Source organism: Channa argus, chromosome 11 (genome assembly GCF_033026475.1).
Source record: "Channa argus isolate prfri chromosome 11, Channa argus male v1.0, whole genome shotgun sequence".
In the NCBI taxonomy this organism is placed as follows: Eukaryota; Metazoa; Chordata; class Actinopteri; order Anabantiformes; family Channidae; genus Channa; species Channa argus.
The window spans coordinates 21,965,326-21,983,152 of record NC_090207.1 but is presented as its reverse complement, the minus strand read 5'-3'; the positions used below and the strand labels follow the sequence as shown (position 1 = coordinate 21,983,152).

The following is a 17,827-nucleotide window of genomic DNA, read 5'->3' as shown; positions in this document are numbered from 1 at the left end:
TGGTTTTACCCACAATCAAGATGAGGTGATTGTTTCCACACCAGTCCACAAAGCTGTCCACTAAACCTCTGAGGCCCCTGCAGCAGGTAGATGATGGCGTCATCCACTCCAACCTGGGGGCGATAAGCAAACTGCAGTGGGTCTATTAAGGTGTTCATGTTTGAATTTATGCCAAATTGTCATTATAACTGCAGCACAGTGGGATTTAATGGTAAATTAGACATGTTGTGAAAATGGTTGTCTGGCACATGCAGTTAGCAAAGTATAATAAAAGGGCCCCAGTTGCTCAGCTGGGAGCAACACAGCCATCCCTTAGCCAATCCATTATACCTAATATACACAGTAAGGAACTAGTAAAGCTCTGTTTTCTGTGTGTTTATCAGTTACACTGGGTCTTCTCTTTTTAGAAGAACAAATTCTAAGCAACATTTGAATAGCAGGCATTTTCATTTATTTTTCTTTGCAGATATTTAATTGGGTTGGAGCCAGCATTGGTGTTAATAATTACACCTGTGTATTCGTACTATTGGCCAGTCTAAATGTCTATTGTAAAAAAGGTCTGTTGCAGAGGACAAACAATAAGAAGCGTGTGGTAAATGACTAAATGTAAATATCATTCCAGGCTCCATCGAGTTTGGTGGCTGACTGCAGAGGGAATGACAGCAGGAAGCAGGACAGCAGGATCTTCTCTGATATTCACCTGGAGGCCAAGGCAGAGAACAACACCATCTCAGAGTCATCCATTAGCAATGCCTCTTACCCACTTACGCAACCCGCCCAGAGACAGCGGCGTCTCAACTCGACAAGCAATCTCAGACGCTCGCGATTTACAGGGCCTTGCTTTGGCCTGCTATCCGGGACAGCAGATTCATCGAAGACCTCTGGTTTACCTCATGCCATGGGTTCCACCTCCTCAGAGCCCAGCTCTGGCTCTTCAGCCTCCATCCAGTGTCCGATTGAGAGTGGCCAGGCTGGAAAAAGGTGCGATTTCACAGCTGAGGGTGAGCACATCAGTGTGCCAGTGTTTGCCATCTCTGAGGAAGAGGATCGGCAGCCTCTGGTCTCAGCAGAGCACCTGGACCAGGCCTCTTCTTCTGCTTTTCTGAATGGACTGTCAAAGGGGGGGCAAGAGGAAAAGAGGCCTCCTGAAAGCGGCACAAGCCTTAACCCCCAGAACCAGAGGGCGAGGCCAGAGTGGAGGCCATGGGGGAGCCAGGTGTCAGGAGGGGTTTGTCCGCTCTCATCTACCTTTAACACAGTTACTGACAGTCAGCTGTCTTTCAGTCAGCCCACAGCACTCTGCAGTGTGACCAATCAGATGTGAGCAGATGGGGAAAAGAGCAGAGATGGTTATGCATTTCTGAACTGTTAGTGCCACTTGTAAAATGTATAACCTCTTCCTAAACTTCTCAAATTAGCTTTTACAAAGTTACTACATATTCTGTAATTTTTTTTTTTTCTGGCAGATGTATTATTTTTACCGTAGATCTGTTTTTTGTTGTGCAGCCAAAAATGGAATAATATGCTGCTGCCTATGCCAAGCCACTGATTGCTGTGATGTCACGTGTGTAAAAGAGATGACTGATTGCAAATATGAACAAAAAAAAAGTGTTTTGTGAATGACTTCTACATAACTCGCAACTCTTCTTTTAACCTGATTTATTCACCATTTGTTGAGCTATATTACTCCAACCATTGCACTTTTCAATAGCTCGTTCATTATATCATATTTTGTGGTGCCCTGTGGCAACTCTCTTCTTCCTTAATGTGATTCTGCATGTGGCTACACTTTCAACGCTTCAACAATTATTACCCAAAAGTGTTCTGTACAGCATAGATCATACATTATCAACATTGCAAGTTTATCCATACAGTATGTACTACTATGACTCATACTGGATAATGAAAGGGAAATCAAAAGCATATACAGAACTAATATGCACTAATGTAGAACAAAAATGTTAGTGATCGCAATAGTATTTAAAATGAGTTATTAACAAATGTAAAGTTTTAATAAAGGTTATGTCATTCACATGTGTACTTGGCCTGAGACAGTGTTTCCTACTTCTGAGTACTCTACACGTGTAAGACACAGATATAAAGCGTCCCGTCCATTTAAAAGTATTAACAAAACCAAGTCTGTTTCTGTTTTTTTTAATTTGTTAACAGGTGAAATAGGATCCATATACATTTCAAAGACAATTTTAGCATTGCTAATACAACATGGAGTAAAGAAGCTTTTTTTTTTTTCAGACTCAAATCCTCTCAGTTTTTGCATTTAACTAGTGCTAGTCTATAGTGATAACTAACTAAAAGTTGATTATAGTCTCGACTCATTGTTCAAATAGTGCATTGCATATAAAGTTTACAGACATCAGTAAAGACTTCCAGCCCTTGTTTCTGAGAGATGCAGTAACTGATTGCTTGTATGACTAGCACCTGTCCAGTCTCCCGTGTTCCTGGAAGCTGTGATGAGGTAGAATCCAACCTGCCTCCTCCATACTGCTGAGCAGCGTGGTCCAGACTTTTGCACACAAAGTGAGTAAATATTTGCCTTAGTATACAAGATATCCTACCCACACAACGAGAATGTAAAGCACTCCACCAAAGCCTCTAATACAAATTCTTGATTGGAGCGGCTTGGGACTGTTGTTGGCTTAGAATGCCCAGATTTCCTGAATAATTAAAACTCAGCCATTCCATCGGGGGATGGACTAGGCTTGTGCTGAGAGACTGAGCCGCTAAGGAATGCCAGTGTGGAGCCACACAGACAGAGGTGCTAAAAAGCAAAAACACCTAAAAACACCTTGCTAACACCACAAATTAAAAAGGAACATTCTGCCACAAGTACTTAAAAGTAGAAAAGAGTTACAATCCAAAATAAAACATAGTACTGTATCAATATTCATATTTGCTAATGGTACTAAACTATACATCATAAACAATTTTCTAAATTTCAGTACTCAGAATCAAGGAGATCAATAAAAAGTTTTTTTCCTTCCATTGCACTTTCTACCTGCTTATCTCCTTTCCAAATGCAACTCCATAGGATTATAAATAAGGCATTATGAGCCGACTGGCATCCCATACTACTGAGCTATCATAACACTGAAATCTCAAAGGAATGTTTTTAAATGGGAGGAGTCTTTAGTACTTTTTCTACAAAACTGAAAAACTAAAAGTATGAAAAAAAAAGGACCAAATCAAAGTGTACTGGACATAATTTCTACTTGTCCATCTTCATCCACCAACATGTTCTACACATCAAAACTGTACCCTTACATTTATAAATCTATAGAGAGCATGTTGAATCTAAAATGTATTATTTGACTAGCATGATTAAAACAAAAAAACAACTGATATCAATTTGTTTTGTTTTTTACAGTAGAAAGTCCCAGCTGTGCATTTACATGAGGACTTACTTACACTTTGGTGATGATAGTCATTAATGAGAGGTCATTGGATTTATCATGACTGTCCAGTGACAGCTTTAACATGTTGACACACAAGCTTTCTAACCACCAAAATAAAACTGGTTAATCTTTGAAGGAAACAACAAAAGCAGCTTTGTGTAAACGAGCAACCAGCAACATTTAACTGATCAACTAATGTAACATTAAAACAAAGTATCTGAATAAACCTGTACTGACATTCTTGCACAATAAACTACAATATATGCAGCTGTAACACATTACATATTAACAACATAACATACTGTGTAGTTTCTGTTGGCACCATTCACTAAACTTGCTTCAGTGACAACTTAACCATTACTGGTTGCTTGGACTGCAGTTTATTTCAATCCTTTCTGGAGTCCACATGGACGTCATCACAGCTTAGCCTTCACTGTGAGGCTCTGAGAAAAGGTCCATTCTACACCACTTTCGATTACCTTGAAGATGATTATCATGAGCGATGTAAACTGTACAACATGAGACCTCTCTGCCCTCTGAAAGCATTACAACACTTCGATCCTCCTCCTACAGACAAGAAATCATACACAAACTTCACATGGCACTATGAATCTACTCTATGTGTGCAGGGCTTTGACATAGTAATGCCCTCAGAAGGGTCCCACAGAGGTGAGACATTAACACTATGATCTCCATTTAGCAGTGTGCATATTCAAAGCAGCTTGTGTTTTGTGTGAGTATTACCATTACTGTAATAATACTACAGTATATAAAACCACTTTACTGATGCTGTAATGCTGTTTAAAATTTTTCACTAGGAAGTCCTCAATTCCAAACTCAGTATTTTATAAGACTGGCAAAGTACACTGCAAGTAAAGAGAGTGAATAAACATTAGGTCTTATAAGTTTCAGTCACTAAGGCTTGAGAAGGACAATATATAAAAACACCAAAGCACCAAAATGGGTAAGGGTACACATCGTATACAAAACTGAGCATTTCCGTGGTCAGTAATCACTTCCATGTTAATTCAGTCCAATTTTAGCCGTTTTATTTTTGTTTGTTTTTTAAGCTAAAACCAAAATCAAGAATAAATCAGTGGGCTTATTCAACTATTGGACTAATGAAACCTCAAAACTTCTGTGCATGAAACCTTGCTCACACAATTAGCCTTGATCTAAAATCACAGTTACTCACTTTGAATGCACTGACAAGTACTTGGTCAGAGTGAGAGTTTAATTTAAATTCGAATTATTACAATTTATTTTGAATAATGTTTTCTTGAATAATAATTTTCATTTTCAGTGATATTGACCAGGAATGCTGTGTACTGTATTAATTATGTACTTAATTCACACAGATTGCCTGACTCACTCTTCATTTGAGAGAAAATGTATCATTTATGTCAGACAGGCTAGAGAACAGACATTTCAGGAAGCCCCTTTAACCTATTCAACATCAAAACAAATAAATTACCATCAAATGAGTGTTGATTACCAGCATGATCAGCAGACAAAACCCATCACAATTCGAAGTGGTGTTAAATGCCCAACCAGGGCAGCCTGAAACTTCATTAAACTCTGAACCTTAATTTTTATGTGCATAGCATTATTTTATATAGCAGTGTCAAGTAAGACATTACTTTTAGTATGAATACTGATTGTAATTTCTGCATTAGGTTATTGCATAATAACTGGAAGGCAAGTAAGCTCGAATGTACATGAACAAAACGGTTTCTCTTCAATGTATGTAATGCGCAGCTATTTACATTAGACAGAAACAAGCCACTCAGTTCCTTCAGCTCTTGAAACGTGTCTGCTCACATATGTGGTTGAATTTCCTGAAATTAAAAAGGGAATAAGCTACATCAATAAGTGAAATTGCATGATTAAAAAATATAAATAAAATTTAAAAAAATCCACAAATTTCAAAGAGATAACACTACTTCAGTAAGCAGATATGAAAAGTATAAGTTTATACCAGAACTCCTTCTAGTGGTAAAATCTCTGAACTGCAAATGGCTAATATTCAAATCACATTTAAGTCATGTCTATCCAAGGTATCATCAGAATTCTTCACAACAGATGTGTTACTCAACAACCTGAGGACTCTGCCCTACCATGGCACATTCATAATGACAAAACATTAAATGCAGTATCGGACAATTAATTAGCTCATCTGATTTATGGCAATAAGACTCACATAGCATGATGTGCCTTCACTTGCGTGCGACAGTTGCGTCCCCAGTAGCAGTCGGGGCGAGACGTTACAGCAGCTGAGTGAAAAACATGCAGTGAGTGTTTTTGTTTTTTTATATATATATATATATATATATATATATATATATATATATATATATATATATATATATATATATATATATATATATATATATATATATATATATATATATATATATATATATATATATATATATATATATATGACAAATATTTGGATGGATTAGTAAAAAGTCTTATTCTTAACTGAAATAAGAATTAACTAAATAAAAGCTGTATTTTCTGACCTGGCAGTTCACATGGTGGAATGTTCTGTCTATACTTGTAGGCCAGCTCCTTGAATGCCACCATGCCACAGCAGAAGCACAGGATGGTGTTTGCAGAGATCCGGCCATCTGATTGAAATAAGGTCAAGAAGGATTTGTGTTATTATTTTATTATGATTTTTTTAAATTTAGCTATTAGAGATTGAAATGCAGGTCTTGATCTCAGGGCTCACCCGTTAGAGTGAAGGTCCCCTGCTGCAAGCCCTGCAAAGCCTCCTGACGCAGATCTCTCCACGACTTTCCTTTGGAGGACAGGTAGTTCTAGTGAAAGATGAAACATTTGTGGATTTGAAATAAAACAATCAAGGTGCACTTTTGCTCAATGAAGAAAAAGCAGTTTAGTGGGGACACAGTTTCACAAAGCATCCCAGATCTAGGTATTCTGATTCTTTAAACCAGTGGTTCTCAATCCTGTGCCCCATTCATCATTAGTGGATTAATATTAGTGGTTGGATAGATTTTTTTTAATTTTATTTAACATGATCCAAGATCTGTTTGTTCTTCTAAGATTTTTTTGGGGGGGGGCTTTACTATTTTAATTGTTAAGCACTTTGATTGGCTTGGCCTCTAATGTAACATTTAGCTTGTTGTTCCAGCAACAGATCCACAATCTCAAACCTACTCAGGAGCTCGTCTGTGGATGCTCTGTTTTTGGTTAAGTAAACTATTGCAATGATTAAGAGATGTGTGTTTATAAAGTTTTAAAGTGTTGTGCAATGTAACATTATGTGGGTGTAAAATAAAAAAATAACAAAATGCTAATTTATGACTGGCAGCAGTCTAATGATTCACCAAACTTTCTGTGCATGTGTTAGTGAGTGGAGGGATAATACAATACAGAAAATAAATCAATGTCTAATTCAAACTTATCATCAATAAAGTCTCCATCATTAATGTTAGGTAAGGTGCTAATAGTAATGAATCTGTATGGCAAATATTTGTATTAAATAAATAAATTAGAGCAGGGGTCTTTGAGGTGCAGGATTGAGAAGCACTGCTCTAAACAGCCACAATATAAAAACAGAATTAAACAAATATCCTACAATAGAAATACAAAATATGCAGGCAGGTTATCTTACCTGGAGAATTTCTGATTCATAGGAATTATAGTTCAGCACACCATCCAGGCAACTGTCTGTCAGATTGAATTCTGAAAAAAATACAAATTGATTATTTCATTTTCAAAAGATGATTTTTTGTCTCCAAAGTCATACAGCAGTACATTTACTTTGAAGTTTGGGGTCACTGTCCTGCTGCAGCACTAAGCTTTTTCTGAGCTTTAGCTTCTAGACGGCTACAGTGATATTATCCTGTAGGATACCTTGATAAACATAATTCATTTTCTCCTCCACAGTGGCAAGCATTACAGATCCAGAGGCAACCCCCCCCCCCCAAAAAAAATCACGATGGCCCCTCTGCCTTACTGCCGGTACAGAGTTCTTATTACACCATACATAGTGCTGTACGTTTTTCGTCAAGCTACTCTTCCTTTGCTTCATCTGTCCACATGAGATGTACCAGTATTAGTGGAATGTCTAGTCTGTCTCGTCTTTGGCAAACGTCAGGTGTGCTGAAATGATATTTGTGGAGAGCAATAGCTTCCACCATGTTCAATTTGCAGGTTGACCCTTTACTTTTTTTGCCACTGTTCATTTAGAAGACAACAGATTATATACAAGCTATTTGAGTGTAGGGTCGTGGGTTTGAATTCCTAAGATGTGTCTTGGTAGTACAGAGATACCAGAGCTCCCTGACAGTTCATCTTAAAGGTTTCTCCCACAGCCAACCAAAAATCACTAATTCTAGTGACCAAGTCTAGATATATAGACCAAATATATTCAAATAAAGGCAAACTGCTAACAACCTATAGAAACTCATACTAGTAGAAGCTCACTACCCAGTGATAAGGCTATTACTGCAAACCTCCCTGGGGCTGTTTTTCTGAAACAGATACACACCACTGAAAGGAGCCAAGCATCCTTGACAGCCAATCCTCTGGCAGCCCCAGTACATATGGCAGAAGGGTCGCTGGCACAACATACCTGCCAACAAACACGGGATCATGCATATGAGTTGTACAATAGGGTTTGTGCCACAATCTTTTCACATGTGTGAACAGCTGAAAGTTTTACACCAAGTGATAATACATTATATTAAATTGTCTTTATACAGATACACAGCATTTAAGGAGAATCACAATTTAAGAAGTACCAGCACTGGCTGGTTTATATTGACTATTAATTTTGTTTGTTATATTAACTGACTGATTTAATGATTAACACCAATAACAGGCATTACATCATGGCAGTGACACTAACAAGTTCAAGAAACACTGACATTGTTGAGCAGCAACCTGCTGGCTGTTTAGATCGGCTCGTCTGTCTGGCATCGGCTGAAAGCAGCAGGTGCAGAAGAGATGGAAGCCCTGAGGGGGGCAGCGGTACTCCTGAGGGGCTAGCAGGACAGACAGAGAAAAAAAGGTTTGAGATCTACATGTCTGTGTTCCAATCTAAAACTTTGAGATTTTGATCTGAATGGGAGGCAGATGAATCTGAAAGTGGGCTTGCAGATACCTTTTACCATAACATACTGTATATCTTGCTTTTGTTGGTACCAATAAAACACAATGCAGTATCCAGCAATTTGTGCAAGGTTCAACTTTTAACTAGTAATGTTACCATCAATGCTAAAACTGTAAATCACCTGAAGGGACAACAGAGGATGTTGAGGGCTGCTCCCCTGGGTGCTTTGCAGGGCCCTCCTCAGTTGCTGGTTTGGGCAAAAGAGGTATAGAGGGTGGACCTGCCAGACCAGGTCGCCAGAAGTTTGAACCTGTAGCAAACAGCAACTGACTGACTTCCCCCCTATAGCCCGGACACTGTCTGCACATCACAAGAGGCTGACTGGAGACATAAAGAGACAAAGTAAAAGCTTCTTCAACAAAAAAGTGATGATGATATTATGGCACTGGTACATTTTGTAGTTACATAAAGTTTTATTTTATTCATCAGAGAATAAGTTGACATTTAAAAAGTAATATTTTTGGTCATCAGCAAATTTGTCAACACTTCGATTTTTTTCCTTATTGAATACAAAAGTGTAAACACAGACTGTAAATCCCCTTGAAATAAATTTGTGATTTGGTATCTATAGTGAACTAAAATAATTACATTTGATTCTGTTTATTCTTTTACATTTAATAACATGAAATACTGTTTCCATTTTAGGCAATTGACTTTTAATATTTCATGTAATTTACCATTAGAAATATTCTATTCACCATTATTCCCTACAAAAACTTAATATAATGTAACCCCTGAAATAACCCTGCCAATATCATATTGTCACAAAATTGCATAATAATAATGTGCTTGCATAGGACATTAACATGGACATATCATACAAGCCTATATACAAACCGAATGTAGTGGAATGCTTTGCTTTTCATTCTGAAAGAGCTTCCTGTCATTTGGATAAATCAGATATAAACAGTGATTTTTAAGTGGGTAAGAAATGTCAATCAGCAAAGAGTTGAAATGTGATTGGATTTAGTTTAGAAACAACGCTGACATAAGATAAGGCATTCTGATGACCTCATGTAGAGAATGACCTAATTGATATTATGATAATTAGAGATACTGATTGATGTGAAGAAAAACCGTGATAACATTTTTCCTATATTCCCAAGCACTACATTGAAAAAGTCGGTCAGGTTATTAGGTGAGCGAATGATGGGCAGTAGAGGACCGGTGGCTGTGACAATGATAAGCAGGTAAGTCAGAATGATTCGTTTTGAGTGTAAGCCATTTAGCATGTTTTCTCATAACCATATAACAGACAACACCACCTGTAACCATGGTAACTCTACACAGAGAAGGTAACAAGTGAAAGCTCCAAATGCTAAGTAATAAAAGTTTGCCTACAAACACTGCTGAAAAATTTCGGTTTACTAAATTAAACCAGGAATTCAGGCAGTTTCCCCACTGGTAGCACTGGTGACTCTTAGTTTTAGTAATACCAACACAAAATTTAGGTGCACCACCTAAATTAAAAGGCAACAAAATAGTTTCATGTTTTCTTAACCGTATTACTCATGAATGCTTTGGTAACGTATACTTAACAAAAAGGTTCAAAGCTCTGACTCTTGCCTACAGAGTGGTCATCTCAACACCACCTTTCTCCCTGAACTCCCTTGTACAGATCCACAATTCATCCTGCCTATTGTGCTCTGCCAGTAAGCAGCATCTGGTGGTACCTATACCACACAGCAAGAGGTCCCAAGCAAAGTTCCCAGCCTCACTCCCAAATTTAAAGAAAAAAAACATTGTAGAAGATGGAACCCCTCTGAAACATATGCACCTTAACTATTTAATTTAACAAAAAAAAGTTCTCCCCTTGACTTCTTTTGTTTGCTATACTATTTTGCCTACAGATACAAACAACCAGACCTTTCTTACCTAAAGTCTGAGGAGTCACTGTCATTGTCAGAGAGCTCAAAGAGGTAATCTGAGCTGCCCTCCTCATCAGAGAAAGAACGCTCCACTTTTGGCTGCAACATGTCCTGAGTTATTCTGTTCCGGCTGTCCATGCTCTTCAGATCCTCCTCACTACGACACTTTTCTGTAGGAGACACAAACAAAGTTATGATCGAGTGAGAGTTTTGGGAAAATATTACAGCACCACTGTGGAAATTACACAAAGTAATTAGGTCTTGGCCATATGCTTATTTCTTATTTTCCTCCTTAATAGTTCAAATATACCTGCTGTTAACCAGGTGCACACCTAGGTAAAATGGCACCACTGCCTGTGTTGATTTGGCATCAGAAATTTGTTCTAAGCATATGTAAGATGCAATCCTGCGTATTGCTGGTGGAGATGTGTTAAACAGTCTAAGCAGCAGCTTGACATCACAATATTGATACTGATGACACGGTCTCACTTGGATAAACAGTAAGTATATCTACTGGAATTAACTGTATCTGTTCAAACCTGGGTGTTGATTGAGGTAGGCCTCCACAAGGTTGTTAAGGATGTGGTTCTTACAAATCCTCTCCACAGGGCAGCGACAGGTGGGGCAAAGAGAGGATCGCTCCATCCAGCCCGAATAGCAGGCAGCACAAAAGACATGCATGCAAGGCTGCAAGCTTAAAGCAACAAAAACATCAAACTTACAATGAAATCTCACATATTAGGATTTGGTGGATGTGCTTGGATGTCATACACACACGCACCCACCCTAAACTTTAGATACATGGCTTGATCTGAATTTACCTGACACAGTCGTGGAGCAGGTCCTGGCAAATAACACAAGTCAGAGTCTCCTCCATCTTGTCTGTCTTAGCCCCTTTCACTGACGGCTTAGCGGAAAGACCTTCCTTAGTTGTACTGACAATGTCTGTGCTTGAGGTGTGTGGTGAGGCCAAACCATGATCTTTTTCTGTAAACACAGTGAGTATGTATTACATGCTTATTTTGGGCATTTGTTGTGTTTGGCTAACAAAAACCTTCCAGGCTCGGCTTGAGGTTGGAAAGATATGTCTGGGGTTTGAACTGTCCAAGTGCAGCTCTGGGAAGACATAACATATACAGTGAAGAGTGGAGTGAAACCAGGTTAAGATTCACATTTAAACAACTAACCGTTATCTGTTTTTCTCTTCTTGCTTTCTGGCTCTAGGTTGTCCAAGTCTGTCTCCTGTGCTGGGGAAGCATCGCCCACTTTGCCTGATAAGATGAATAAACAAGAGACGTGAATTTTTTTTTTATGTCATCTAGTGGTGAGGCTGTTGATTACAGTCATCTGAATACGGCCCACCCCCCATCCCTCCCCTTCCAAGCATGTAAGAGCCTACAGTGCCCATCAGGTGACTGTACCCAGTAGCAATATGTCAACTGACAAGGCTACTTTTTATTTTTAGCAATCTATTATTATTTAAAACTGTAGGTCATAGTTTCCATGAAGTGAAGTAAAGTGAAAGTGAAAGAGCAAATTTCGCTCTCTAGAGCCAGTGTTTTGTTGGTCCTTTCTGGATTACTGTGGTGACATAGCAGCTTCTGTTAGAGGGGGAGCCACTACATATGTAAATAGAAAAGCATCATTATGAGCTAGATAAAAATACAACAATGTTCAGATGATTACACACTAATGCACACATGGTTAGGAATGCAATGTTCCACTTCTGCTAATAGAGCCCATTAAATATTCCATCCTGTTCCTTTTAAGTTGACATTTCAAATTGCTTGATTTGATATGCACAGGTCAAGGATGTCTTGTAAATATTAAACATGTTTATAATAACTTTGCCAGCTCGATCTTAAGACTTTAGCAAAGCAAACCTTGCATTTGGTTTTACTTTTGGTGTTGTCACTTATCCTAAACCACAGATATTATTCCACCTCCGTTGACCTGCTTAACCAACGTGAGTTTATCCCGTATCCGGTGCGTTATCTGAAAAGTTTCCAGAGTAAACAAGGAAAGAATCGGACCAGATACTGGTATCAGAACAGCTCTACTATGAATGAGTCATGAGATAATTTCAGTGACTCTTTGTACAAAGAGAAAAAAAAAAGTTACTTTGGTGTGAAAGTTGTTTGACATGAACAAGAAGTGCTACAATACAATGACCACTAACTAATCACCTACATGTAGTTACCCCACTGACTGTGAGAGAAGGTCTGCTAATATCTGACGTGGACAAATTCACATGGCTTCTAATTTTATTTATTTTATTTTTTAAATAGAAAACTGTAAGGAAATGGCTCATACACAGACAAGGAGGTATTGGGGAAATAAGTGATGCCAGTTACACACCAGGATAGATACTGTAGTTTGATAATTGCCAGCTAGACAAATGTTCTAAAATACAGTTTTCACTAATTTTATGTGAGCAGACAGGTATTTTAAAGAGGCATAAAGCACAGCTCTTCCTGCTCCTCTAACATTAGATGGTTTTAGAGAAACATCTGCTGCACAGAGAAAATATGGCTAAAACCAGTTAAATTTTAATTATTATAACATAACTCAACTGATGTCATTTTAATATCATGTCACTGCTACAGACCAAGGAAGTCAACATAAACATAGGATGCTTTTGCCACTAATTTAAAAAATTCCTTTTGCTTCAGTGGATGACCCCCCTCCTCAGCAGGGTGTTAGCTGAGAACCTACCAGAGATGGTACAAACTGAAGTTGCCATGGGACCAGAACTGGTAGGGGTCTCAATACAGAAGTGGGAGGTGGAGGGCTGAGGTTCCTCTCGAGTTAAATCCCAATGACCCTTTGTGAGAATTACAGGCTCCACAGACAGTGACATCTCTGAACCTGGAACATGGGCCGGACTGTGAGCTGATCTCTCCATGTCTAAGATTTCGATACAGGGTGGGGGTTACTAGGCAGAGACAATATAGCTGTGGAATGAAAGGAGATGCATTGAACAAAAGAAGCTGGAAGTACAAGACCACTTACCATAGCTATGTTGTGAAATTGCTTGCTCTGATCTGAGTGAGTGGTAAACATAGGCAATGTCTACAGGGTGACAAGAAAAGAAGCTGTTACATCTTATCCTTCTAATAAATTCACACAGACTTATCTACATGGTTGACAAAACAACATACTTTGTTCTGGCTCACTTTTCCTATATACAAAGTAGATGACGTCACCATTCTGCAGCATGTGAGTTTGCTTTTTGACCACTTTGGACATGTTGATCACTGTGCCATTAGTGCTAGAGACAGATAAATGCATGGAATAAAAGTGAAAAGTCTGAAAACAGCAGGGATTCACTTTCAACATACAATTAGGTTTATTGAATTTCTGATGAATGGTGCCTCATGAAAGTAATCTTAGCTTCATCTACTTGAAAACAACTCATGACATGCAGTGATTTTATACTGAAACTAGACTTCACTAATTGGTGAATCCTCATTATACAGTACCTCATGTCTTCAAGCCACACCAGCCCTGAACTTTCGTCTTGAAAAATCTTGCAGTGCTCCCCTGAGACAAGTTTGCTTGCTGGAAAGGACAGATAACACCCTGGACACAAAATAAAAAAATATTACCATGAAACCACAGAATGGACACGTCATTCTGACTTTTAATTAAATAATGTTCAACTTGATGCCATTTTAGGGGGAATATAATGGTTAACGTTTTAATGTCAAGAGTACTGAATTTTACTGACCAATTCAATATTCAACTGCCAGCTAATGTGACTTATGTGGTCACACAATCATTTTAAAGTTCCATTAAATACATTAAAAATTCACTTTCACACCTCTAAAATGACAGTTTCTTTAAAGCTTTAATTGGCCAGACATTAGCTAACCAATTAAGTCTAGCTGCTTTGCATTGCAAAAAAGTAGAGCCCAAAAGCTTTTGACATCAAAGCAGACACAGGGGGAATATAGGCCTAACCCTTTATTAAGCAAAACCTATACAAAAAAAAATCTACTTAATATTCTGCACACATGTCTCAATGGACGCCTTTTGTTATTGTCACAAGGGGCTGTCGAAGTTTGCGTCTCTAAAGGCTTTGTGTTTTCAAGGGGGAGGTTTTAAAGGATCCAGACACTGACAATCTATACTACAGACAGGACAGTTTTTTTTTTTCTCTTAACCACACTGTCAGCTTTAAAAAAAAAATAAATTAATTAAAAAAAAGGCTACAAAAACTGTTTGAAATTTTGAATCACAAAGACAAATCCTTGTTATTCATTTCACATCACACACTGTCTGACCCACCTTTCTTTCGGCCCACCGTGCATTCCCTGTTGAAAAGCAGGACAGTTTCACTGGAGTCCACTTTAACTAGCTTCCCCCACGGTCGTCCTCTTCTGTGACTTTCCATCTCCCCAATTTTTTTTTATTTTTTTTTTTTCCCTATGAGAAGACAAGTTTGAAAAGGGTTATATTAAACACTTCTGTTCTTCACTTTGCTTGTGGCAAATTGCAGAAAAAAAAGAAAGTGAAATTAACTATGACCTAGTGTGAGCAAAACACACTCAGACATTATTTGATCAGTAAGGTTAGAAAATGTTTACACTCAGTTCATCACCTCTTGTTTCTAAGCTCCAAATGAACTTTATAGATTCACTGTGAGAAATGTGCATCTTCCCAGTTAGGAAACAAACGTTGAAGCTAACTTACACTGAGTTTCCCACTAAGTTTGTTAGCCTCAGATGACCCACTGGGACAAACTCAGCTATCGACTCCATGCTAGCTAAGCCTGGTTTGTCTGACTTCAGTAGCCAAAGCTCACTCGGTTGAGTAAGAAACTAGTAAAAACGGAAAGTTATTTTAATGCATCAACTAACGTTATGGATGTGGCAGCGGCTTTCGTTTTGGAGGCACACGCCGCGGTGCAAATTGAATAGCTAACGCGAACACAGACACAACTTCCTTCAATAACAACACTAAGCTAACGCGAAAGCTAACGTTAGCTGACCACTACAGTGTGCATCCGACAAGAGATTATCAAGTTTTCAGCCCAAACTAGAAATGCGTAAAACGTCAAGCTCATGTCGTGTCCTAACCGCTTATTTTACCGTCAAACGCGCTGTTTGTTGTCCCCGTGTCTCTGTTTTAAACAGCTTCTTCTCCTCATGGTCCAGCTCTGCACACAGCTCTGCACTTCCTGCCAAGCTCCGGGCTGACAATATATCAGCTGATGGAGGAGGGGCACTTTGTGTTGGTGTGTGTCCGCAGGTGCTGAGGCTGCTCCCCGCTAAACAACAGGATGCGAAATTAAGAAATGGTGTCAGGATTGGACTTAACGTTTGTATCGTGTAGGCCACTATAACACAGTCAGTTACAGTCAGCTCCAAATGTCAGCCAGTATCCGAGGCAGCAGTGGTACAAACACTTAAAAATGACTGGCCATGTTTTATTTAAATTTCAAAGTTTTAAAAGCTTTGCCTTCTTAAAAGTAATAAGTTTAAGTTATAAGCTTCAGTCGTACTGAGTTACTGATTTAAAAAAATGTATTTTAAACTTTTAAACCTCAAACTTTGAATGTGATGCTGCTGATTACATGAATGAAAGTCTAATCCATATTCGTTCAACACACATCCTGATGGAGAGGACGACTTTACAACTGAGACTGTCTAGACATTTTTTTATGGGGGTCAGACTGGAGCTGACACTTAGAAGAAGGCAGACACATTTGGAAAATGAGTAAAAAGTGTTACGCTTAAACATAAACTCCTGATTATAGGAGATAATAAACATTGTGTTATTAAAAACTAAAGTTATTATAGGAGATACCAAACAGGTATCTTTAAAGAATCAGAATTACTCTGATGAGTCTGATAAAAATATTCCTGCATGCATTTAACGCATTACAATAAATTCGTTAAATGCATGCATTTAATGCATCATAATAAAATCATTGTAAGTAATAGATATTTATTTCTGGTATAAGTGATTTTCTACTTAATACATTTTGAGCACTGATGTAACATCTTTTAGAACAGCTCAGTTGCAATCATGTGACTATTACACACAGGACACACAGGAAGCAAAAAACAGATGGAGGAGAGCTTGTTCTGTCGTAGTTTACATGGTACTGTGAGGGAAAGGTATAACTAGAAAATCACTATGTTGGACGTGATCCTGAGGTTAAAGTTAGGAACAATTTTTTAAATTAATCAAAAAACAGGACTGCTATCAAGGCCATAGATGTCCTGTAAGTAAGTAAGTAAGTAAGTAAGTAAGTATTGTTCTGTGAATTAATCTACACTAACAACAAACTAAAGCGCCTCTTGACGTTCATTTTAGGGTTATTTAGTTATTTAGTTATGGTTTAGAGAAATCCACCTGACCTGTTATACTATTATAAATACTATTGTCACGGTAGCTTATACATTTGTAAGATAGTACTTGTATTTTTATTTTTGATATACATGTTATTCATACACATTTAGTAAATGGCCATGGTGTATATACACATTTAGGTTTCTGTGATCACAGTGACATTTTAATTTTCCTGTGTGGATTACCATACTTTCCTAATTTACTTATAAATTAGAACATATAATTCCCCTAAATTCGTCTTTTACATTTACCCTTTCACCTCCTCATTTTACACGCAGCTTTTTAGAGTCTTGTCTCAGCTTTGGAGTGGTGTAGACTGAAATCTAAATTGATTAATGTCAAGAAGGTCAAGAGAAGTTGGGAGCCTTCCATATAACACGTAAATGTAAATCTAATATGAAGGAATTGAGGAAAAAGGAAGTGTTGTAAATACTCTATTTCTAAGGTTTATATGGGTTTTATTTCAAAATCAACATCTAAGAATAAACATATCAACATTTGTTTAAAATACATTGACCACGTGTTTTAAAATGAAGAATTGTGTCTTTCAGTGTGTCTGGCTGATATATTTTGGCCTTGTCCCTTGTTTGAAGAGATTTCTCCTTAGTATCTGAATGTTTTAATGGTATGAATTTTAAACATTAATAATTAAAGTCTCAAATTCTTTGCCATTTTAAATTGAGTAACAATTTTCTCAAGCCGAGCATGTATGATATTTTCACCACATCCTTAGTTCTAAAAGAGGTTCTCTGGGATGCTCTTTTCATGGCCTACCCACTTATGACACTGACCTGTTGTCAATTAACCTCGTTAGTTTAGAGATGTTCCAGATAAATGTCTTTTCACATTCAAAAAGTGCATGTTTATAAGATTACTGGTATGCACACACCACTTAAGTCAGGAACAAAACCAAGGGTAATGATCTCCACACACCACTTAGTAAGTAATTCACACGCTTCGATGAGACAGCACATAAAAATAATGGGTCAATATTTGTGGGGTGTGTGGTGTCAGGGAGGACCAAAAGTGTAGCACTTGTT

At 37.9% G+C, this 17,827-nt stretch overlaps 2 protein-coding genes across 4 annotated transcripts in view; one reads left to right on the top strand and one right to left on the bottom strand.

The window, feature by feature from the left end:
* Nucleotides 1-2,250, top strand: part of si:dkey-112e17.1 (uncharacterized) — a 20,434-nt gene extending 18,184 nt beyond the window's left edge. For both annotated transcript variants that reach the window (XM_067521628.1, XM_067521627.1), the window contains exon 7: nt 623-2,250. In XM_067521628.1, coding sequence (XP_067377729.1) covers nt 623-1,324 — 702 coding nt within the window. In that variant the 3' untranslated portion in view covers nt 1,325-2,250. The remainder of the gene's footprint in view (nt 1-622) is intronic.
* On the bottom strand, nt 2,139-15,647 carry chfr (checkpoint with forkhead and ring finger domains, E3 ubiquitin protein ligase). 2 transcript variants are annotated; one of them, XM_067521629.1, is made up of 18 exons: nt 15,521-15,647; nt 14,718-14,855; nt 13,910-14,009; nt 13,589-13,698; nt 13,440-13,499; nt 13,143-13,334; nt 11,615-11,698; nt 11,249-11,414; nt 10,967-11,121; nt 10,435-10,597; nt 8,681-8,880; nt 8,315-8,431; nt 7,936-8,019; nt 7,057-7,127; nt 6,151-6,238; nt 5,939-6,046; nt 5,614-5,686; nt 2,139-5,251 (listed from the first exon to the last, which is right to left on the bottom strand). In XM_067521629.1, exons 2-18 carry the CDS (start codon nt 14,821-14,823, stop codon nt 5,209-5,211), a joined length of 1,920 nt encoding a protein of 639 aa, XP_067377730.1. In that variant the 5' UTR covers nt 14,824-14,855; nt 15,521-15,647; the 3' UTR covers nt 2,139-5,208. The 2 variants fall into 2 exon arrangements, with proteins under 2 accessions (XP_067377730.1, XP_067377731.1); XM_067521630.1 differs by having other exon boundaries at nt 13,143-13,295.
* Nucleotides 15,648-17,827: the final 2,180 nt, after the last annotated feature.

Coding starts and splice junctions, on each gene's coding strand:
- chfr (XM_067521629.1), bottom strand. CDS start 14,823: ATGGAAAGTCACAGAAGAGGACGACCGTGGGGGAAGCTAGTTAAAGTG. Junction 8,881..10,434: donor AGTGACTCCTCAGACTTTAG/GTAAGAAAGGTC, acceptor TTATGTCTCCAG/TCAGCCTCTTGTGATGTGCA. Junction 7,128..7,935: donor ATGCTTGGCTCCTTTCAGTG/GTGTGTATCTGT, acceptor TATTTTTTTCAG/AATTCAATCTGACAGACAGT.